Source organism: Canis lupus, chromosome X (assembly GCF_003254725.2).
Source record: "Canis lupus dingo isolate Sandy chromosome X, ASM325472v2, whole genome shotgun sequence".
NCBI classification, from domain to species: domain Eukaryota; kingdom Metazoa; phylum Chordata; class Mammalia; order Carnivora; family Canidae; genus Canis; species Canis lupus.
The window spans coordinates 43,067,113-43,088,925 of NC_064281.1; the positions used below are offsets into that span (position 1 = coordinate 43,067,113).

General features: G+C 40.7%; 1 protein-coding gene across 1 annotated transcript in view; it reads right to left on the reverse strand.

Moving 5' to 3' along the window:
- Positions 1 to 21,813, reverse strand: part of DGKK (diacylglycerol kinase kappa) — a 188,082-nt gene that overhangs the window by 16,562 nt on the left and 149,707 nt on the right. Inside the window, exon 18 of the mRNA XM_049107057.1 lies at positions 17,206 to 17,313. Coding sequence (XP_048963014.1) covers positions 17,206 to 17,313 — 108 coding nt within the window. The remainder of the gene's footprint in view (positions 1 to 17,205; positions 17,314 to 21,813) is intronic.

Here is a 21,813-nt window from a genome sequence, read left to right on the forward strand (position 1 = left end):
TTGCTAGATTATATGGTGATTCTATTTTTAATTTTTTGAGGAAACTCCATATTGTTTTTCACAGTGGTTGCATCAATTTGCTTTCCTAACAGTAAAAGAGGGTTCCCCTTTCTTCATATCCTTGCCAACACTTGTTTCTTGGGTTTTTGATTGTAGCTATTCTCCTAAGTGTGAGGCAGTAGCTCATTGACATTTTGATTTACATTTCCCTGATGATTAATGATATTGAACATCTTTTCATGTATCTGTTGGCCATCTGTATGTCTTCTTTGAATAAATGTCTCTTCACATCTTCTGACCATTTAAATTAGATTATTTATTTTTCTGGTGTTGAGCTGCATAAATTCTTTATATAATTCGGATAGTAACCCTTTTTTACAGACAAAAATGAATACTTTTATTAACTATTATCCTATAAGTACATCCAGGCTGATCAATTCATAACACTTTTTTAAAAAAAGTGTTTATTGGAGTTCAAATTGCCAACATATTGCATAACACCCAGTGCTCATCCCACCAAATGCCCCTCTCAGGGCCCATCACCCAGTCACCCCAACCCCCTGCCCACCTCCCCTTCCACTACCCCTTGTTCACTTCCCAGAGTTAGGTGTCTCAAAAGTTTTGTCACCCTCACTGATACTTTCACACATTTTCTCTCCTTTTCCTTTATTCCCTTTCACTAATTTTTATATTCCCCAAATGAATGAGACCATAAAATGTTTGTCCTTTTTTGATTGACTTATTTCACTCAGCATAATATCCTCCAGGTCCCTCCGCGTTGAAGCAAATGGTGGGTATTTGTCCTTTCTAATGGCTGAGTAATATTCCATTGTATACATAGACAACATTTTCTTTATCCATTCATCTTTCAATGGACACCGAGGCTCCTTCCACAGTTTGGCTATTGTGGACATTGCTGCTAGAAACATTGGGTGCAGGTGTCCTGGTGTTTCACTGCATCTGTATCTTTGAGGTAAATTCCCAGCAGTGCAAATGCTGGGTAGTGGGGCAGATCTATTTTTAACACTGTGAGGAATCTCCACACAGTTTTCCAGAGTGGCTGCACCAGTTCACATTCCCACCAACAGTGTAAGAGGGTTCCCCTGTCTCCACATCCTCTCCAACATCTGTTCTTTCCTGTCTTGTTAATGTTCACCATTCTCACTGGTGTGAGGTGGTATCTCATTGTGGTTTTGATTTGGATTTCCCTGATGGCCAGTGATGCGGAACATTTTCTCATCTGCTTTTTGGCCATGACTATGTCTTCCTCTGTGAAATTTCTGTTCATGTCTTTTGCCCATTTCATGATTGGATTGTTTGTTTCTTTGCTGTTGAGTTTAATAAGTTCTTTATAGACCTTGGATAGTAAGAACTAAAGTATCAGATACTTTATCTGATAGGTCATTTGCAAATATCTTCTCCCATTCTGTAGGTTGTCTTTTAGTTTTGTTGACTGTTTCTTTGGCTGTGCAGAAGCTTCTTATCCTGATCTAGTCCAAATAATTCATTTTTGCTTTTGTTTCTCTTGCCTTGATGGATGTATCTCACAAGAAGTTGCTGTGGCCAAGTTCAAAAAGGGTGTTGCCTGTGTTCTCCTCTAGGATTTTGATGGAATCTTGTCTCACATTTAGATCTTTCATCCATTTTGAGTTTATCTTTGTGTATGGTGTAAAAGAATGGTCTAGTGTCATTCTTCTGCATGTGGCTGTCCAATTTTCCCAAAAGCATTTAGTGAAGAGACTGCCCTTTTTCCAGTGGATAGTCTTTCCTGCTTTGTCGAATATTAGTTGACCATAAAGATGAGGGTCCACTTTTGGGTTCTCTATTCTGTTCCATTGATCTATGTGTCTGTTTTAGTACCAGTACCACACTGTCTTGATGACCACAGCTTTGTAGTACAACCTGAAATCTGACATTGTGATGCCCCCAGATATGGTTTTCTTTTTTAAAATTCGCCTGGCTAGGGGATCCCTGGGTGGCGCAGCGGTTTAGTGCCTGCCTTTGGACCAGGGCGTGGTCCTGGAGACCCGGTATCGAGTCCCACGTAGGGCTCCCGGTGCATGGAGCCTGCATCTCCCTCTGCCTGTGTCTCTGTCTCTCTCTCTCTCTCTCTCTCTCTGTGACTATCATAAATAAATAAAAAAATTTTAAAAAATGTTAAAATTCCCCTGGCTATTCGGGGTCTTTTCTGATTCCACACAAATCTTAAGATGATTTGTTCCAACTCTCTGAAAAAAGTCCGTGGTATTTTGATAGGGATTGCATTAAACCTGTAAATTGCCCTGGGTAACACAGACATTTTCACAATATTAATTCTTCCAATCCATGAGCATGGAATATTTTTCCATCTCTTTGTGTCTTCCTCAATTTCTTTCAGAAGTGTTCTATAGTTTTTAGGGTATAGATCCTTTACCTCTTTGGTTAGGTTTATTCCTAGGTATCTTATGCTTTTGGGTGCAATTGTAAATGGGATTGACTCCTTAATTTCTCTTTCTTCAGTCTCATTGTTAGTGTATAGAAATGCCAGTGATTTCTGGGCATTGATTTTGTATCCTGCCACACTGCCAAATTGATGTATGAGTTCTAGCATTCTTGGGGTGGAGTCTTTTGGGTTTTCTATGTAGAGTATCTTATCATCTGCAGAGAGGGAGAGTTTGACTTCTTTGAAATTTGAATGCCTTTTATTTCTTTTTGTTGCTTGATTGCTGAGGCTAGGACTTCCAGTACTATGTTGAATAGCAGTGGTGAGAGTGGACATCCCTGTCTTGTTCCTGATCTTAGGGGAAGGGTCTCAGTGTTTCCCCATTGAGAATGATATTTGCTGTGGGCTTTTCATAGATGGCTTTTAAGATGCTGAGGAATATTCCTTCTATCCCTACACTCTGAAAAGTTTTGGTCAGGAATGGATGCAGTATTTGGTCAAATGCTTTCTCTGCATCTATTGAGAGGATCATATGGTTCTTGTTTTTTCTCTTGGTGATATGATCTCTCCCATTGATTGCTTTATGAGTGTTGAACCAGCCTTACATCCAGGGATAAATCCCACTTGGTCATGGTGAATAATCTTCTTAATGTACTGTTGGATCCTATTGGCTATCTTGTTGATCCTATCTTGTTGAGAATTTTTACATCTGTGTTCATCAGGGATATTGGTCTATAATTTTCCTTTTTGGTGGGGTCTTTGTCTGGTTTTGGAATTAAGGTGATGCTGGCCTCATAGAATGAGTTTGGAATTACCCCATCTCTTTCTATCTTTCCGAACAGCTTTAGTAAAATAAGTATGGTTTTTTTTCTTTAAAATTTTGATAGAATTCCCCTGGGAAGCCATCTGACCCTGGACTTTTGTGTCTTGGGAGATTTTGATGACTGCTTCAATTTCCTTCCTGGTTAGTGGCCTGTTCAGGTTTTCTATTTCTTCCGGTTCCAGTTTTGGTAGTTTGTGGTTATCCAGAAATGCGTCCATATCTTCTAGATTGCCTAATTTATTGGCAATAATGCTCATAATAAGTTTAAAAAATCGTTTGTATTTCCTTGGTGTTGGTGGTGATCTGTCCTTTCTCATTCATGATTTATTAATTTGAGTCTTCTCTCTCTTCTTTTTAATAAGGCTGGCTAGTGGTTTATCTATCTTATTAATTCTTTTAAAGAACCAACTCCTTGTTTTGTTAATCTGTCCCACAGTTCTTCTGGTCTCTATTTCATTGAGTTCTGCTCGAATCTTTATTAATTCTCTTCTTCTGCTGGGTGTAGGATCTATTTGCTGCTTCTTCTCCAGCTCCTTTGGGTGTAAGGTTAGCTTTTGTATTTGAGTTCTTTCCAGTTTTTCAATGGATGCTTGTATTGCGATGTATTTCAACCTCAGGACTGCTTTTGCTGTATTCCAAAGATGTCGAACGGTTGTATCTTCATTCTCATTAGTTTCCATGAATCTTTTTAATTCTTCTCTAACTTCCTGGTTGACACTTTCTTCTTCCAGCAGAATGGTCCTTAATCTCCACGTGTTTGAAATCCTTCCAAATTTCTTCTTGTGATTGAGTTCTAGTTTCAAAGCATTATGGTCTGAACATATGCAGGGGACAATCCCAATCTTTTGGTATCGGTTCAGACCCGATTTGTGACCCAATATGTGGTCCATTCTGGAGAAAGTTCCATGTGCACTTGAGAAGAATGTGTATTCAGTTGAGTTTGGATGTAAAGTTCTGTAGATATCTGTGAAATCCATCTGGTCCAGTGTATAATTTAAATCTCTTATTTCTTTGGAGATGTTGTGCTTAGAAGATCTGTAGATTATAGAAAGCACTGTATTCAAGTCACCAAGTATAAGTGTATTATTATCTAAGTATGTCTTTACTTTGGTTATTAATTGATTGATATACTTGGCAGCTCCCACATTCAGGGCATAAATATTCATGATTGTTATGTCCTCTTGTTGGATAGATCCTTTCAGTATGATATAGTGTCCCTCTTCATCTTACTACAGTCTTTGGGATAAACTTTAATTTATCTGATATAAGGGTGGCTACCCCTGCTTTCTTTTGAGGACCATTTGAATGGTAAATGGTTCTCCAATCTTTCATTTTCAGGCTGTAGGTATCCTTATGTCTAAAATGAGTCTCTTGTAGACAGCAAATAGATGGGTCTTGCTTTTTTATCCAGTCTGAAACCCTGCGTCTTTTGATGGGATCATTAAGCCCATTCATGTTCAGAGTTACTATTGAAAGATATGAAGTTAGTTTCCTCATAATATCCATTCAGTCCCTGTTTTTATGGATTGTTTCCTTGGACTTCCTCCTTCTTTTACGGAGTCCCCCTTAAAATTTCTTGCAGAGCTGGTTTGGTGATCACATATTCTTTTAGTTTCTACCTATCTTGGAAGCTCTTTATCTCCCCTGCTATTCTGAATGAGAGCCTTGCTGGATAAATTATTCTTCGCTGCATGTTCTTCTCATTTAATTACCTTGAATATATCTTGCCATCCCTTTCCTGCCTGCCACGTCTCTGTGGAGAGGTTTCCTCCTTATCTAATATTTCTCCTCATACAAGTTAGGAAATTCTTGTCTCTTGCTGCTTTAAGGATCTTCTCTTTATCTTTGAAATTTGCAAGTTTCACGATTAAATGTCAAGGTGTTAAACAGTTTTTATTGATTTTAGTGGGGGATTTCTCTATCTTCTGGATCGGAATGCCTGTTTCTCTCCACAAATCATGGAAGTTCTCAGCTATGATTTGTTCAAATACACTTTCTGGACCTCTGTCCCTTTAGGTGCCCTCTGGAACCCCAATTAAATGTAGATTTTTTCCTTCTGAGGCTGTCATTTATTTCCCTTTTCCTCATGATCTTTTAATTGTTTTTCCCCTTTTTCAGCTTCCTTCCTTGACATCAACTTGTCTTATGTCACTCACTCATTCTTCTGCCTCTTAACCCTCATCATTAGGACCTCCAGTTTGGATTGCATCTCATTTAATTGATTTTTAATTTCGGCCTGAGTAGATATAAATTATGCAGTCACGAAGTCTCTTGAGTCCTTTATGCTTTTTTCTAAAGCCACCAGTAGCTTTTAATTGTGCTTCTGAATGGGATTTCTGACATTGAATTGTAATCCAAATTTTGTAACACTGGGAGAGAGTAGTGTTTCTGATTCTTTTATTGTGGTGAGTTTTTCCTTCTAGTCATTTTGCTCAGTGCAGAGTGGCCAAAATAAGTTGTACTGGAAAAGGAGAAAAAAAGAGAGAGAAAAAAAAGGGGGGGGGCAAACAGAAAACAAAAAACAAGGGGGAATATCCTCTGATTCTATATACTGTAAATCCCTCGACTTCCCCTGGAACTTTCCAGCGCTGCTTGGTCAATAACTTGCTTTTCCGCTGTCTTTCTAGCTGGTCTTCTGGGGGAGGGTCCTTCTGTGCTGATTCTCAGGTGTGTGCACCTGGGGGAGCTGCCCAGCCCCCTGCTCGGTGCACGGCTCAGTGTGACCTGTTTATTCTGTGAGGCCCCTGCTCAGTCCCAGGTTCAAGGTGACACCAGGAGGAGGAACAACAGTGGTGGTGGCAAGCTCTCCACCTCTGGAGTCAGCTCCTGCAGTAACTACTGCAGCTCCCAGTCTGCAGGGGCCTGGATGGTCTGTGGGCAGGGGTCGCCAATCTGCACAGCCTGGAGGTGCCCTGCGGCAGGAGCATCCTTGCTGTCCTGTCTTCTCCTGGCCTCTGCCTTTCCCGGGGGGTGTGCCGGATTTTGGGCTGTATCCCCCAGCACCCATGGCTCCGGGGCATGCACCGCTGGAATCGCGCTCCCGGGGCCTCACAGCCCCCTCCGCTTGGAGCCGCCGCCTAAGCGGCCGCCGGAGCTACTCCCAGGGCCCTGCTGGGCGCGTGATCCAGGCCAGACACCTGGGCTGAGCTCTCCCCAGGGGTGCAGTTCCTCTGTTAGTGCCCCTGGGAGCCTGAGGGCATCCCTGCCCCTCCTGGGATCCTGCCTGAGCTCCCTGCGAGCGCCTTTCCCTCTGGGAAGATTGGTGAAGTTCCTACAGGACTTCCTACAGGACGGGGCTTTCTTCTTCTGGGGGCACTCGCAGCGCTGCCTTAGCCTGGCTCCTCACGGGGGTGGGGGGCTACCCCTTGGATGCTTTTTTATTTCTTTATTTTTTTTCCCGTCTTCCCACCTTGATAGAACCACAAACTCTTCTCACTGTAGCATTCCAGCTGTTCTCTCTTTAACTCTCAGACCGAATTTGTAGGTTTTCAAGATGATTTTAAAGTTATCTAGTAAGTTGGTGGGGACAGGTGACTTGGGGATCCTACTCCTCCGCCATTTTGCCCCCTCTCTGGATACTAACCCTTTATTGGATATATCATTTACAAATATCTTCTCCCATTGAATAGGTTGTCTTTTTGTTTTGCTGATTATTTCCTTTATTGAGTAAAAGCTTTTTATTTTGATGTAGTCCCAATAGTTTATTTTTGCTTTTGTTTCCCTTGCCAGAGGAGACATATCTAGAAAAATGTTGCTACAGCCTATGTCAGAGAAATTATTACCTGTGCTCTCTTCTAGGATATTTATGGTTTCAGGTCTCACACTTAGGTCATTAATCTGCTTTGAGTTTATTTTTATGTATGGTATAAGAAAGTGGTCCAGTTTCATACTTGTGCATATAGCTGTCCAATTTTCCCAACATCATTTGTTGGGACTTTTCCTATTGCATATTCATGCCTCCTTTGTTGTAGAGTAATAGACCATTTAATCATGGGTTTATTTCTGGGCTCTCTAGTCTGTTCCATTGATCTGTGTGTCTATATTTGTGCCAGTACCATCTTCAAGTACCTTCTTATAGAGAATAGTCATGTCACAATGGTAGTGAGACACAAGAGGGGATACCAGGATAATATAACTGGCATCCCTATGCAAACATCTGCTGAAAGGGTTCGTGGGCCCTCTGGAAGCCTCATCATCACCTCAATTTGCTGCTTTTCCTTGATGCTGATATTAACTCAGAATTAGAAGACGTAAGCTATATTCAGAAAGCAATACTCACAAAAAAGTATGAGAATAACTGGTTTATACACACCAGCTAGTCTGGCAAGTTCCATTCCAGGAGCACAAAGTTTCATCTGCTTGGGATCAATTTCATTTGAAACATATGACTCTAATATGGCAATACACTTGAAGTGTAACTTTTCTGGCAAAGTGGAGGAATTTTCCAAGACCTATATATCAAACCAATGCCATAGAATAGAACTAAGCCTACTAGGCAGATTGTAGAGGAGGAGCCAGTGGAGAGAATATGGGACAGGCAAAGGATATCAGGAGACTTGGGAGGGGGGAGGTGGGAAGGACAGTTTTACTAAATGTAGAATCTCTGATAAAAATAGGCAGGGGGCTTAGGCTTACAATCACTATAAAGGTTGGATAGAGGGCAGCCCTGGTGGCTCAGCGGTTTCACCCTGCCTTCAGCCCAGGGTGTGATCCTGGAGACCCGGGATTGAGTCCCATGTCGGGCCCCCTGCATGGAGCCTGCTTCTCCCTCTGCCTGTGTCTCTGTGTCTCTCATGAATAAATAAATAAAAATTTTAAAAAAGGTTGGGTAGAGTTTACTATGAGCTTTTTAAAATTATTATTTTAATACATTTTACTGGAAAAAATCAGATGTATGTATATTTTAATAAGTATAGTACATAATCATTCTTGTGCTATTCTTGTACAGCATTTTAGACCCTGAGTTTTTACACCTGATTTTGATTTTGATGCCTAATAAAAAGTAATACAGGGGGGAGGAGCAAGATGGCGGAAGAGTAGGGTCCCCAAATCACCTGTCCCCACCAAATTACCTAGAAAACCTTCAAATTATCCTGAAAATCTATCAATTCGGCCTGAGATTTAAAGAGAGACCAGCTGGAATGCTACAGTGAGAAGAGTTCGCGCATCTATCAAGGTAGGAAGACGGGGAAAAAGAAATAAAGAAACAAAGGCCTCCAAGGGGGAGGGGCCCCGCGAGGAGCCGGGCTGAGGCCGGGGCGAGTGTCCCCAGGACAGGAGAGCCCCGTCCCGGAGACGCAGGAGCTGCACCGACCTTCCCGGGCGGAAAGGGGCTCGCAGGGAGGTGGAGCAGGACCCAGGAGGGCGAGGATGCCCTCGGGTTCCCTGGGACACTAACAGAGGAACTGCGCCCCGGGAGAGTGCGCCGAGCTCCCTAAGGGCTGCAGCGCGCACGGCGTGACCCGGCGGGACCCGGAGCACCTCGGAGGGGCTCGGGCGGCGGCTCCGCGGAGGGGGCAGCGGGGCGGGAGCAGCTCGGAGGGGCTCAGGCAGAGGAAGAGGCTCCGTGAGGAGGGGGCTGCGCGGTTCCAGGAGCAGCTCGGGAGGGCTCGGGTGGCGGCTCCGCGGAGGGGGCTGCGCGGCCCGGGAGCGCGAATCCAACAGCGCAGGCCCCGGAGCACAGGGCGCCGGGACACAGCCCAGGATCCGGCCTCCCCCGGGACAGGCAGAGGCCGGGAGGGCCCAGGACAGCAAGGACGCTCCTGCCCCAGCTGAGCAGATCAGCGGCCCCGCCCCGGAGCCTCCAGGCCCTGCAGACGGAGTTCCTGCTGGAGCTGAATCCAGGTTTCCAGAGCTGCCCCGCCACTGGGGCTGTTCCTCCTGCGGCCTCACGGGGTAAACAACCCCCACTGAGCCCTGCACCAGGCAGGGGCACGGCACCTCCCCCAACTGCTAACACCTGAAAACCAGCACAACAGGCCCCTCCCCCAGAACACCAGCTAGACTGACAACTTCCAGGAGAAGCCAAGGGACTTAAAGTACACAGAATCAGAAGATACTCCCCCGTGGTTCTTTTTTTGTTTTGTTTTGCTTTTTGATTTGTTTCCTTCCCCCACCCCCTTTTTTTTCCTCCTTTCTTTTTCTTTCTCTTTTTCTTCCTTTTTTTTTCGTTTTTTTTCTTCCCTTTTTTTTCTCTTTCTCTTTTCTTTCCTTCTTTCTCTCCTCTCTTTTTCTCTTTTTCCCAATACAACTTGCTTTTGGCCACTCTGCACTGAGCAGAATGACTAGAAGGAAAACCTCACCTCAAAAAAAAAGAATCAGAAACAGTCCTCTCTCCCACAGAGTTACAAAATCTGGATTACAATTCAATGTCAGAAAGCCAATTCAGAAGCACTATTATACGGCTACTGGTGGCTCTAGAAAAAAGTATAAAGGACTCAAGAGACTTCATGACTGCAGAATTTAGAGCTAATCAGGCAGAAATTAAAAATCAATTGAATGAGATGCAATCCAAACTAGAAGTCCTAACGACGAGGGTTAATGAGGTGGAAGAACGAGTGAGTGACATAGAAGACAAGTTGATGGCAAAGAGGGAAACTGAGGAAAAAAGAGACAAACAATTAAAAGACCATGAAGATAGATTAAGGGAAATAAACGACAGCCTGAGAAAGAAAAACCTACGTTTAATTGGGGTTCCCGAGGGCGCCGAAAAGGACAGACGGCCAGAATATGTATTTGAACAAATTCTAGCTGAAAACTTTCCTAATCTGGGAAGGGAAACAGGCATTCAGATCCAGGAAATAGAGAGATCCCCCCCTAAAATCAATAAAAACCGTTCAACACCTCAACATTTAATAGTGAAGCTTGCAAATTCCAAAGATAAAGAGAAGATCCTTAAAGCAGCAAGAGACAAGAAATCCCTGACTTTTATGGGGAGGAGTATTAGGGTAACAGCAGACCTCTCCACAGAGACCTGGCAGGCCCGAAAGGGCTGGCAGGATATATTCAGGGTCCTAAATGAGAAGAACATGCAACCAAGAATACTTTATCCAGCAAGGCTCTCATTCAAAATGGAAGGAGAGATAAAGAGCTTCCAAGACAGGCAGCAACTGAAAGAATATGTGACCTCCAAACCAGCTCTGCCAGAAATTTTAAGGGGGACTCTTAAAATTGCCCTTTAAGAAGAAGTCCAGTGGAACAATCCACAAAAACAAGGACTGAATAGATATCATGATGACACTAAACTCATATCTCTCAATAGTAACTCTGAATGTGAACGGGCTTAATGACCCCATCAAAAGGCGCAGGGTTTCAGACTGGATAAAAAAGCAGGACCCATCTATTTGCTGTCTACAAGAGACTCATTTTAGACAGAAGGACACCTACAGCCTGAAAATAAAAGGTTGGAGAACCATTTACCATTCGAATGGTCCTCAAAAGAAAGCAGGGGTAGCCATCCTTATATCAGATAAACTAAAATTTACCCCAAAGACTGTAGTGAGAGATGAAGAGGGACACTATATCATACTTAAAGGATCTATTCAACAAGAGGACTTAACAATCCTCAATATATATGCCCCGAATGTGGGAGCTGCCAAATATATCAATCAATTATTAACCAAAGTGAAGAAATACTTAGATAATAATACACTTATACTTGGTGACTTCAATCTAGCTCTTTCTATACTCGATAGGTCTTCTAAGCACAACATCTCCAAAAAACGAGAGCTTTAAATGATACACTGGACCAAATGGATTTCACAGATATCTACAGAACTTTACATCCAAACTCAACTGAATACACATTCTTCTCAAGTGCACATGGAACTTTCTCCAAAATGGACCACATATTGGGTCACAAATCGGGTCTGAACCGATACCAAAAGATTGGGATTGTCCCCTGCATATTCTCAGACCATAATGCCTTGAAATTAGAACTAAATCACAACAAGAAGTTTGGAAGGACCTCAAACAAGTGGAGGTTAAGGACCATCCTGCTAAAAGATAAAAGGGTCAACCAGGAAATTAAGGAAGAATTAAAAAGATTCATGGAAACTAATGAGAATGAAGATACAACCGTTCAAAATCTTTGGGACGCAGCAAAAGCAGTCCTAAGGGGGAAATAGATCGCAATACAAGCATCCATTCAAAAACTGGAAAGAACTCAAATACAAAAGCTAACCTTACACATAAAGGAGCTAGAGAAAAAACAGCAAATAGATCCTACACCCAAGAGAAGAAGGGAGTTAATAAGGATTCGAGCAGAACTCAACGAAATCGAGACCAGAAGAACTGTGGAACAGATCAACAGAACCAGGAGTTGGTTCTTTGAAAGAATTAATAAGATAGATAAACCATTAGCCTGCCTTATTAAAAAGAAGAGAGAGAAGACTCAAATTAATAAAATCATGAATGAGAAAGGAGAGATGACTACCAACACAAAGGAAATACAAACGATTTTAAAAACATATTATGAACAGCTATACGCCAATAAATTAGGCAATCTAGAAGAAATGGGCGCATTCCTGGAAAGCCACAAACTACCAAAACTGGGACAGGAAGAAATAGAAAACCTGAACAGGCCAATAACCAGGGAGGAAATTGAAGCAGTCATCAAAAACCTCCCAAGACACAAGAGTCCAGGGCCAGATGGCTTCCCAGGGGAATTTTATCAAACGTTTAAAGAAGAAACCATACCTATTCTCCTAAAGCTGTTTGGAAAGATAGAAAGAGATGGAGTACTTCCAAATTCGTTCTATGAGGCCAGCATCACCTTAGTTCCAAAACCAGACAAAGACCCCACCAAAAAGGAGAATTACAGACCAATATCCCTGATGAACATGGATGCAAAAATTCTCAACAAGATACTGGCCAATAGGATCCAATAGTACATTAAGAAAATTATTCACCATGACCAAGTAGGATTTATCCCTGGGACACAAGGCTGGTTCAACACCCGTAAAACAATCAATGTGATTCATCATATCAGCAAGAGAAAAACCAAGAACCATATGATCCTCTCATTGGATGCAGAGAAAGCATTTGACAAAATACAGCATCCATTCCTGATCAAAACTCTTCAGAGTGTAGGGATAGAGGGAACATTCCTCAACATCTTAAAAGCCATCTATGAAAAGCCCACAGCAAATATCATTCTCAATGGGGAAACACTGAGACCCTTCCCCTAAGATCAGGAACAAGACAGGGATGTCCACTCTCACCACTGCTGTTCAACATAGTACTGGAAGTCCTAGCCTCAGCAATCAGACAACAAAAAGACATTAAAGGCATTCAAATTGGCAAAGAAGAAGTCAAACTCTCCCTCTTCGCCGATGACATGATACTCTACATAGAAAACCCAAAAGTCTCCACCCCAAGATTGCTAGAACTCATACAGCAATTCAGTAGCGTGGCAGGATACAAAATCAATGCCCAGAAGTCAGTGGCATTTCTATACACTAACAATGAGACTGAAGAAAGAGAAATTAAGGAGTCAATCCCATTTACAATTGCACCCAAAAGCATAAGATACCTAGGAATAAACCTAACCAAAGATGTAAAGGATCTATACCCTCAAAACTATAGAACACTTCTGAAAGAAATTGAGGAAGACACAAAGAGATGGAAAAATATTCCATGCTCATGGATTGGCAGAATTAATATTCTGAAAATGTCAATGTTACCCAGGGCAATATACACGTTTAATGCAATCCCTATCAAAATACCATGGACTTTCTTCAGAGAGTTAGAACAAATTATTTTAAGATTTGTGTGGAATCAGAAAAGACCCCGAATAGCCAGGGGAATTTTAAAAAAGAAAACCATATCTGGGGGCATCACAATGCCAGATTTCAGGTTGTACTACAAAGCTGTGGTCATCAAGACAGTGTGCTACTGGCACAAAAACAGACACATAGATCAGTGGAACAGAATAGAGAATCCAGAAGTGGACCCTGAACTTTATGGGCAACTAATATTCGATAAAGGAGGAAAGACTATCCATTGGAAGAAAGACAGTCTCTTCAATAAATGGTGCTGGGAAAATTGGACATCCACATGCAGAAGAATGAAACTAGACCACTCTCTTTCACCATACACAATGATAAACTCAAAATGGATGAAAGATCTAAATGTGAGACAAGATTCCATCAAAATCCTAGAGAAGAACACAGGCAACACCCTTTTTGAATTCGGCCATAGTAACTTCTTGCAAGATACATCCACGAAGGCAAAAGAAACAAAAGCAAAAATGAACTATTGGGACTTCATCGAGATAAGAAGCTTTTGCACAGCAAAGGATACAGTCAACAAAACTCAAAGACAACCTACAGAATGGGAGAAGATATTTGCAAATGACATATCAGATAAAGGGCTAGTTTCCAAGATCTATAAAGAACTTATTAAACTCAACACCAAAGAAACAAACAATCCAATCATGAAATGGGCAAAAGACATGAACAGAAATCTCACAGAGGAAGATATAGACATGGCCAACATGCATATGAGAAAATGCTCTGCATCACTTGCCATCAGGGAAATACAAATCAAAACCACAATGAGATACCACCTCACACCAGTGAGAATGGGGAAAATTAACAAGGCAGGAAACCACAAATGTTGGAGAGGATGCGGACAAAAGGGAACCCTCTTACACTGTTGGTGGGAATGTGAACTGGTGCAGCCACTCTGGAAAACTGTGTGGAGGTTCCTCAAACAGTTAAAAATAGATCTGCCCTACGACCCAGCAATTGCACTGTTGGGGATTTTCCCCAAAGATACAAATGCAATGAAACGCTGGGACACCTGCACCCCGATGTTTATAGCAGCAATGGCCACGATAGCCAAACTGTGGAAGGAGCCTCGGTGTCCAACGAAAGATGAATGGATAAAGAAGATGTGGTTTATGTATACAATGGAATATTACTCAGCTATTAGAAATGACAAATACCCACCATTTGCTTCAATGTGGATGGAACTGGAGGGTATTATGCTGAGTGAAGTAAGTCAGTCGGAGAAGGACAAACATTATATGTTCTCATTCATTTGGGGAATATAAATAATAGTGAAAGGGAAAATAAGGGAAGGGAGAAGAAATGTGTGGGAAATATCAGAAAGGGAGACAGAACGTAAAGACTGCAAATCTGGGAAACGAACTAGGGGTGGTAGAAGGGGAGGAGGGCGGGGGGTGGGAGTGAATGGGTGACGGGCACTGGGGGTTATTCTGTATGTTAGTAAATTGAACACCATTAAAAAATAAATTAAAAAAAAAGTAATACAACTGTGAGATTTTATAGTTACTATTATTCCATGTACTGTATAATGAGAAATATTCTTCCACTGCACAGCTTCCTTTTGGTAGTTAGCAAGGCCATTTAGAAGTATGACCATGGAACTCAGGTTACTTCCCAAAGTTCTTCACTCACTCACTCACTCACTCACTCACTCACTCACTTACTTTCTTCCATCAGAGGATACTCCCCCTTGTTCATCTGTTTTGTTTCTTAAATTCCACATATGAGTGAAAATCATATGTTATTTGTCTTTCTTTGACTGACTTATTTTGCTCAGCATAATACACTCTAGTTCCATCCACATTGACACAAATGGCAAGATTTCATTCTTTTTGATGGCTGAGTAATACTCCCGTGTGTGTGTGTGTGTGTGTGTGAGTGTGTATCACATTTTTTAAATCCATTCTTCTGTTGATGGAGGCAAACCATAACAGACTCTTAACTCTAGGGAAGAAACGGACTGTTGCTGGAGGGGAGGTGGATAGGGGAGTGGGATAACTGGGTGGTGGGCATTAAGGAAGGCAGTTGATGTAATGAGCATTGGGTGTTGTATGCAACTGATGAATCACTGAATTCTACCTCTGAAACTAAAAACACACATGTCCTTGATGGGATGAGCACTGGGTGTTATTCTGTATGTTGGCAAATTGAACACCAATAAAAAATAAATTTATTATTAAGAAAAAAACAAAACAGATGAACATAGGGGAAGGGAATGGAAAATAAAAATAAGATGAATACTACGAGCTTTTAAAGTGGAGTCACAATAAGTCACTACAAGGCATGAGTTTTGAAAGGTAAGAAGTTCTATGGAAATTCAAAATACCTAGAACAACCAAAACAATTCTGAAAAAGAACAAAGTTGCAGGACTTTCATCTTCCAATTTCAAAACTTACTACAAAGCTACAGTTATTAAGACAGTGTGAGGATAGACATATAGAATAATGGAACAGAAGTGAGAGTCTAGAAAAAACTTACATTTTTCATCAATTGATTTTTGACAAAGGTACCAACACAATTCTTTGGGGGAAAGGATAGCTTCAAAAATGGTGCTGTGCTTAGATCTTCATTTGCAAAAAATGAACTTAGACCCTTACTTCACACCATACACAATACCTAACTCAAAGCAGATCATAGACTTAAATCTAAGAGCAAAAACAACACAAATTTTAGAAGAATACTTAGGATAAAAATTTTAAGACCTTAAGTTAGGCAAAACCTTTTAGATATGGCATCAAAGCATGGTTCATAAAGTAAAACACTTCATCAATTGGAACTCATCAAAATTCAAAACACTTGTATTTTAAAAGACACTATTAAAGAAAATTAAAAGAACAACAACAAAAAAAAAGACAAGCAACGGAATGAAATCTTGTCATTTGTAGCAGTATGGATGTACCCAGAGAGTATTATGCTAAGTAAGATAAGTTTGACAGAGAAAGACAAATCCTGTATAATTTCACTTACATGTAGAGTCTAAAAACAAAACAAACAAAGAAATAGAAAAATATTCATAAATAGAGAGCACAAACTGGTGGTTGCCAGAGGGGATGTGGGCGGGGAGATGAGCAAAATAGATAAAGGGGATTAAGAGGTACAAACTTCCAGTTATAATACAAATAAGTCACAGAGATGAAATATACAGCATAGGGAATGGAGTCAATAATATTTTAATAACATTGTATGGTGACAGATGGTAACTATACTTATCCTGGTGAACATTGAGAAATGTATAGAATTGTTGAATCAGTATGTTGTACACCTGAAACTAATATATGTCAATTATACTTCAATAATTAAAAAAAGAAATATATAAAGTAGAAAGCAAACTCACCACAATTGAATCCTTATGAAATAATCACTGGTAACATTGTTTTATAATTATAAACCTTTTTCTATGTACATCTATGTATATCTATTTTAAAATGTTCACTATAAAATGAGTTGTAAAAAAGGCTAGCAGCTGGAAAGTAATATTTGTAAAACACATCTCTGATAAAGACTTGTTTCTCAGCCCAGGTCTGCTCTGAGGAAGAGGTTCTGGCAGCAAGTGGCAGGAGTGGTGGTGGGGCTACTGCTTTTTTTTTTTACTTGTAGATTCAATTTACAAGAACTCAGGATGCCTAGGTTATGTCTGTAGTACAAAAGTACTATAAGAGGGGAGAAGAAACTCCCCTCTCTATATGCAAACACACAATTACAATATACACATATATTCCTACATACCCTAACTTTCAGACAAGCAAGAAAAAGAAAGAGGTTCTTTAGAAGTAAAAAACACTGGTCCCAACATGAGCTTAGTGAGATGTGTTGCTACAAATGTTGACCTGATCTGTGATGACTCCACTGGCATCCTGACCTTGGAGCTGCCTACATAGTATAGACCTATGATTGCTGTGTAACACAGCTCATAGTGTTACTGTTGTTGAAAATAGATTACACTGACTTGATTGAGCAAATTTTCTACCTTTGTTCTGTATATGAGAGCTTGACCAAGTCCTAGTAGTGGCTTAATTCTGTTTTTGCTTGGCAAGGCTATAAATTATCAAATATTGCCCTACTGATTCTTGGTGTTCCTAACCTGATCCCCTGGATCCATTGATTTTACCCCATCTGGTGTAAGGAACTCTCATAGACAGAACAAAGGTAGAAAGTTTCTTCTCCTTACTTGTATTGTCCTGGGTGTTCATCTCTTCTGGTGTTGAATTCCAGAGAAATTTTAGCATCCAATCCAATTCCAAAATAGTTGTTCATGACACACCTTTCTTTGAAGCGTCTGAAATTAGCCAAAGGAAAGAAGACAGACCATTGGTGCAGGAAAGAAGTGCCATTATCATTAGGCTGGAGACTTTATCTGCATGATTGAAAATGACTGGGGAGGACCTCCCCTACATTGGGCACAAAACTTTATGTTCTTAACAGGCAGATATAGATGTCCTATTGTGTTAACAACTAGCTTGTTAGCTTTGAGAGAGGGCACTCAGACAGTTGGGAGGATTTAGTGGAGTTGGAACTCCTAATAAAGAAATCATCTTTGGAAGCCCTTAGATATGAGTGGTCAATATTTTCTTCAAACAGAATAAAGGGAAATAGTAATTGACTTATTCCCATAAAGAACTTTTAAGTATCTCATATAAAAATGTATGATGACATTCTACACTACTGTTTCCAGAGATGTCTGAATTCCTTTGTAGTACTTTCACATCAAAGGGCAAAGTGACCACATATTTGAGGGGAAAGACTGATAAAACAAAGTAGATATATACACAACCAAAAAGCGAGGCAGTTTTTAAAAAATTCTTCTGCATCTATCTTGGGTGTCAACATCAAAACCAGTAGTGTGCTGAAGCCAGTTAGTACCAGCTCATATAAGCTGATTATGCCTATTATGTCCCAAATCTGCATTCAGTGGAATTATATCAGTAGTTTGAAACAGGTCATGGTGGGAGGGATTGTACTTGGAATAAACCAGGACATCCCCTCCCCCAGTTGTTAAACATTTGGCAGTGCACTACTGATCAAAACTCATAATTTACATCGAGACTTCAGACATGAGTGTAAGACAATGGTGAAGTAGAGGGGAGTGGGATTAGAGATACGAATAAATGGGAAGCTGCAGTTAGCTCAAATAATTGCCAACTGTCCTTTTGAGAAACTGAAGATGAATTTAGCTACTCAATCATAGATAATTTTTGTATTCATTACTAAACTGACCTCACATCTGTCACATGAGATTCTCCTCCCTCAACCGCAGTCTAGAGATTGGGATTTCTCTAGCTGATGTCCCAGCTTATCTTCTTAATGGAACTCAAAAGGAGTGAATGTGATGGAATCTGGCTACTGACAATATTTTAAGGAAGCAGCGCTAATGAAAGAGATGCCTTTAGATTTTCTATCCAGCCCTAAATGCTCATTTATTTTTTAGTGCTTCCAATTATTCACTGTTAAAGGCAATGGTGGAAAAACAGATCCTTTGAAATAACAACAGCTAACATTTATTAAGTATTTATAATAAGAATAACAATAATTACTGTTAATATATATAGCACTTAACTATGGGTGCTGAGCACTGTTTAATGCAAGTGCTATGCATATGTAAACTGAATAAACGGAAGAAACATGTGGCTAATTCTACACTTATCTTCACCTTATAATGAGAAAACTAAGGTTCAGATTAGCTGAATTAATTTTGTAAGGACACACAACTAGTGGTAGAGCCAGGATTTGACTCTGGATATCTTTAGATTGTTCTTTTTTGTTTGTTTGTTTGTTTTTTTGGAGAGGAGTTTGTATATTTTTTATTGGAGTTCGATTTGCCAACATACAGCATAACACCCAGTTGTCATCCCATCAAGTGCACCCCTCAGTGCCCGTCACCCAGTCACCCCAACCCCCCCCCAACTCCCCTTCCACTATGCCTTGTTCATTTCCCAGAGTTAGGTGTCTCTCATATTCTGTCACCCTCAGTGGTATTTCTCACTCATTTTATCTCCTTTCGCTTTTATTCCCTTTCACTATTTTTTTATATTCCCCAAATGAATGAGACCATATAATGTTTGTCCTTCTCCGATTGACTTACTTCACTCAGCATAATAACCCCCAGTTCCATCCATGTCGAAGCAAATGGGGGGTATTTGTCATTTCTAATGGCTGAGTAATATTCCATTGTATACATAGACCACAGCTTCTTTATCCATTCATCTGTCGATGGACACCGAGGCTCCTTCCACAGTTTGGCTATTGTGGACATTGCTGCTATAAACATTGGGGTGCAAGTGTTCTGGCGTTTCACTGCAACTGTATCTTTGGGGGTAAATCCCCAGCAGTGCAGATCTAGTTTTAACTCTTTGAGGAACCTCCATAGAGTTTTCCAGAGTGGCTGAACCGGTTCACATTCCCACCAACAGTGCAAGAGGGTTCCCCTGTCTCCACATCCTCTCCAACATTTGTTGTTTCCTGTCTTGTTAATGTTCACCATTCTCACTGGTGTGAGGTGGTATCTCATTGTGGTTTTGATTTGTATTTCCCTGATGGCCAGTGATGCGGAGCATTTTCTCATGTGCTTGTGGGCCATGTCTATGTCTTCCTCTGAGATTTCTGTTCATGTCTTTTGCCCATTTCATGATTGGATTTTTTTTGGGTGTTCAGTTTAATAAGTACTTTATAGATCTAGGATACTAGCCCTTTATCTGATAGGTCATTTGCAAATATCTTTCCCATTCTGTAGGTTGTCATTTAGTTTTGTTGACTGTTTCTTTTGCTGTGCAGAAACTTTTTACCTTGATTAAGTCCCAATAGTTCATTTTTGCTTTTGTTTCCCTTGCCTTCATAGATGTATCTTGTAAGAAGTTACTGTGGCCGAGTTCAAAAAGGGTGTTGCCTGTGTTCTCCTCTAGGATTTTGGTGAATTCTTGTCTCATTTAGATCTTTCATCCATTTTGAGTTTATCTTTGTGTATGGTGTAAGAGAATGGTTTAGTTTCATTCTTCTGCATGTGGCTGTCCGATATTCCCAGTAACATTTATTGAAGAGACTGTCCTTTTTTCCAGTGGATATTCTTCCCTGCTTTGTTGAATATTAGTTGACCATAGAGTTGAGGGCCCATTTCTAGATTCTCTACTTTGTTCCATTGATCTATGTGTCTGTTTCTGTGCCAGTACCACACTGACTTGATGATCACACCTTTGTAGTACAACCTGAAATCTGGCATTGTGATGCCCCCGGCTCTGATTTTGTTTTTCTTTTTAATTTTATTTATTTATTCATGAAAGACAGAGAGAGCGTGGGGCAGAGACATAGGCAGAGAGAGAAGCAGGCTTCATGAAGTGAGCCTGATGTGGGACTCGAACCTGGGACTCCAGGATCACACCCTGGGCCAAAGGCAGGCCCACTCACTGCTGGGCCACCCAGGGGTTCCTGGTTTCTTTTCCATGATCCCCTGGCTATTTGTTTTTTTTTTTTCTGATTCCACAGATCTTAAGATGATTTGTTCCAACTCTCTGAAGAAAGTCCATGGTATTTTGATAGGGATTGCATTAAATGTGTAAATTTCCCTGGGCAACATTGACATTTTCACAATATTAATTCTTCCAATCCATGAACATGGAATATTTTTCCATCTCTTTGTGTCTTCCTCAATTTCTTTCAGAAGTGTTCTGTAGTTTTTAGGGTATAGATCCTTTACCTCTTTGGTTAGGTTTATTCCTAGGTATCTTATGCTTTTGGGTGCAATTGTAAATGGGATTGACTCCTTAGTTTCTCTTTCTTCAGGCTCATTGGTAGTGTATAGAAATGCCACTGACTTCTGGGCATTGATTTTGTATCCTGCCACGCTACCGAATTGCTGTATGAGTTCTAGCAATCTTGGGGTGGAGACTTTTGGGTTTTCTATGTAGAGTATCATGTCATCGGCGAAGAGGGAGAGTTTGACTTCTTCTTTGCCAATCTGAATGCCTTTTATTTCTTTTTGTTGCTTGATTGCTGAGGCTAGGACTTGTAGTACTACGTTGAATAGCAGTGGTGAGAGTGGACATCCCTGTCTTGTTCCTGATCTTAGGGGAAGGGTCTCAGTGTTTCCCCATTGAGAATGATATTTGCTGTGGGCTTTTCATAGATGGCTTTTAAGATGCTGATGAATATTCCCTCTATTCCTACACTCTGAAAAGTTTTGGTCAGGAATGGATGCTGTCTTTTGTCAAATGCTTTCTCTGCATCTATTGAGATGATCATATGGTTCTTGTTTTTTCTATTGGTGATATCCTCTCTCACGTTGATTGCTTTATGAGTGTTGAACCAGCCTTGTGTCCCGGGGATAAATCCCACTTGGTCATGGTGAATAATCTTCTTAATGTATTGTTGGATCCTATTGGCTAGTATCTTGTTGAGAATTTTTGCATCTGTGTTCATCAGGGATATTGGTCTATAATTCTCTTTTATGGGGGGGGGTTGTGTGGTTTTGGAATTAAGGTGATGCTGGCTTCATAGAATGGGTTAGGAAGTATACCATCCCTTTCTATCTTTCCTTTTTTTTTTTTTCCTTTTTTTTCTTTTTCCTTTCTATCTTTCCGAACAGCTTTAGTAAAATAACTATGTTTTTTTCTTTAAACTTTTGATGGAATTTCCCTGGGAAGCCATCTGGCCCTGGACTTTTGTTTCTTGGGAGATTTTGATGACTGCTTCTATTTTCTTCCTGGTTAGTGGCCTGTTCAGGTTTTCTATTTCTTCCTGTTGCAGTTTTGGCAGTTTGTCTTTTCCAGAAATGTGTCCATTACTTCTT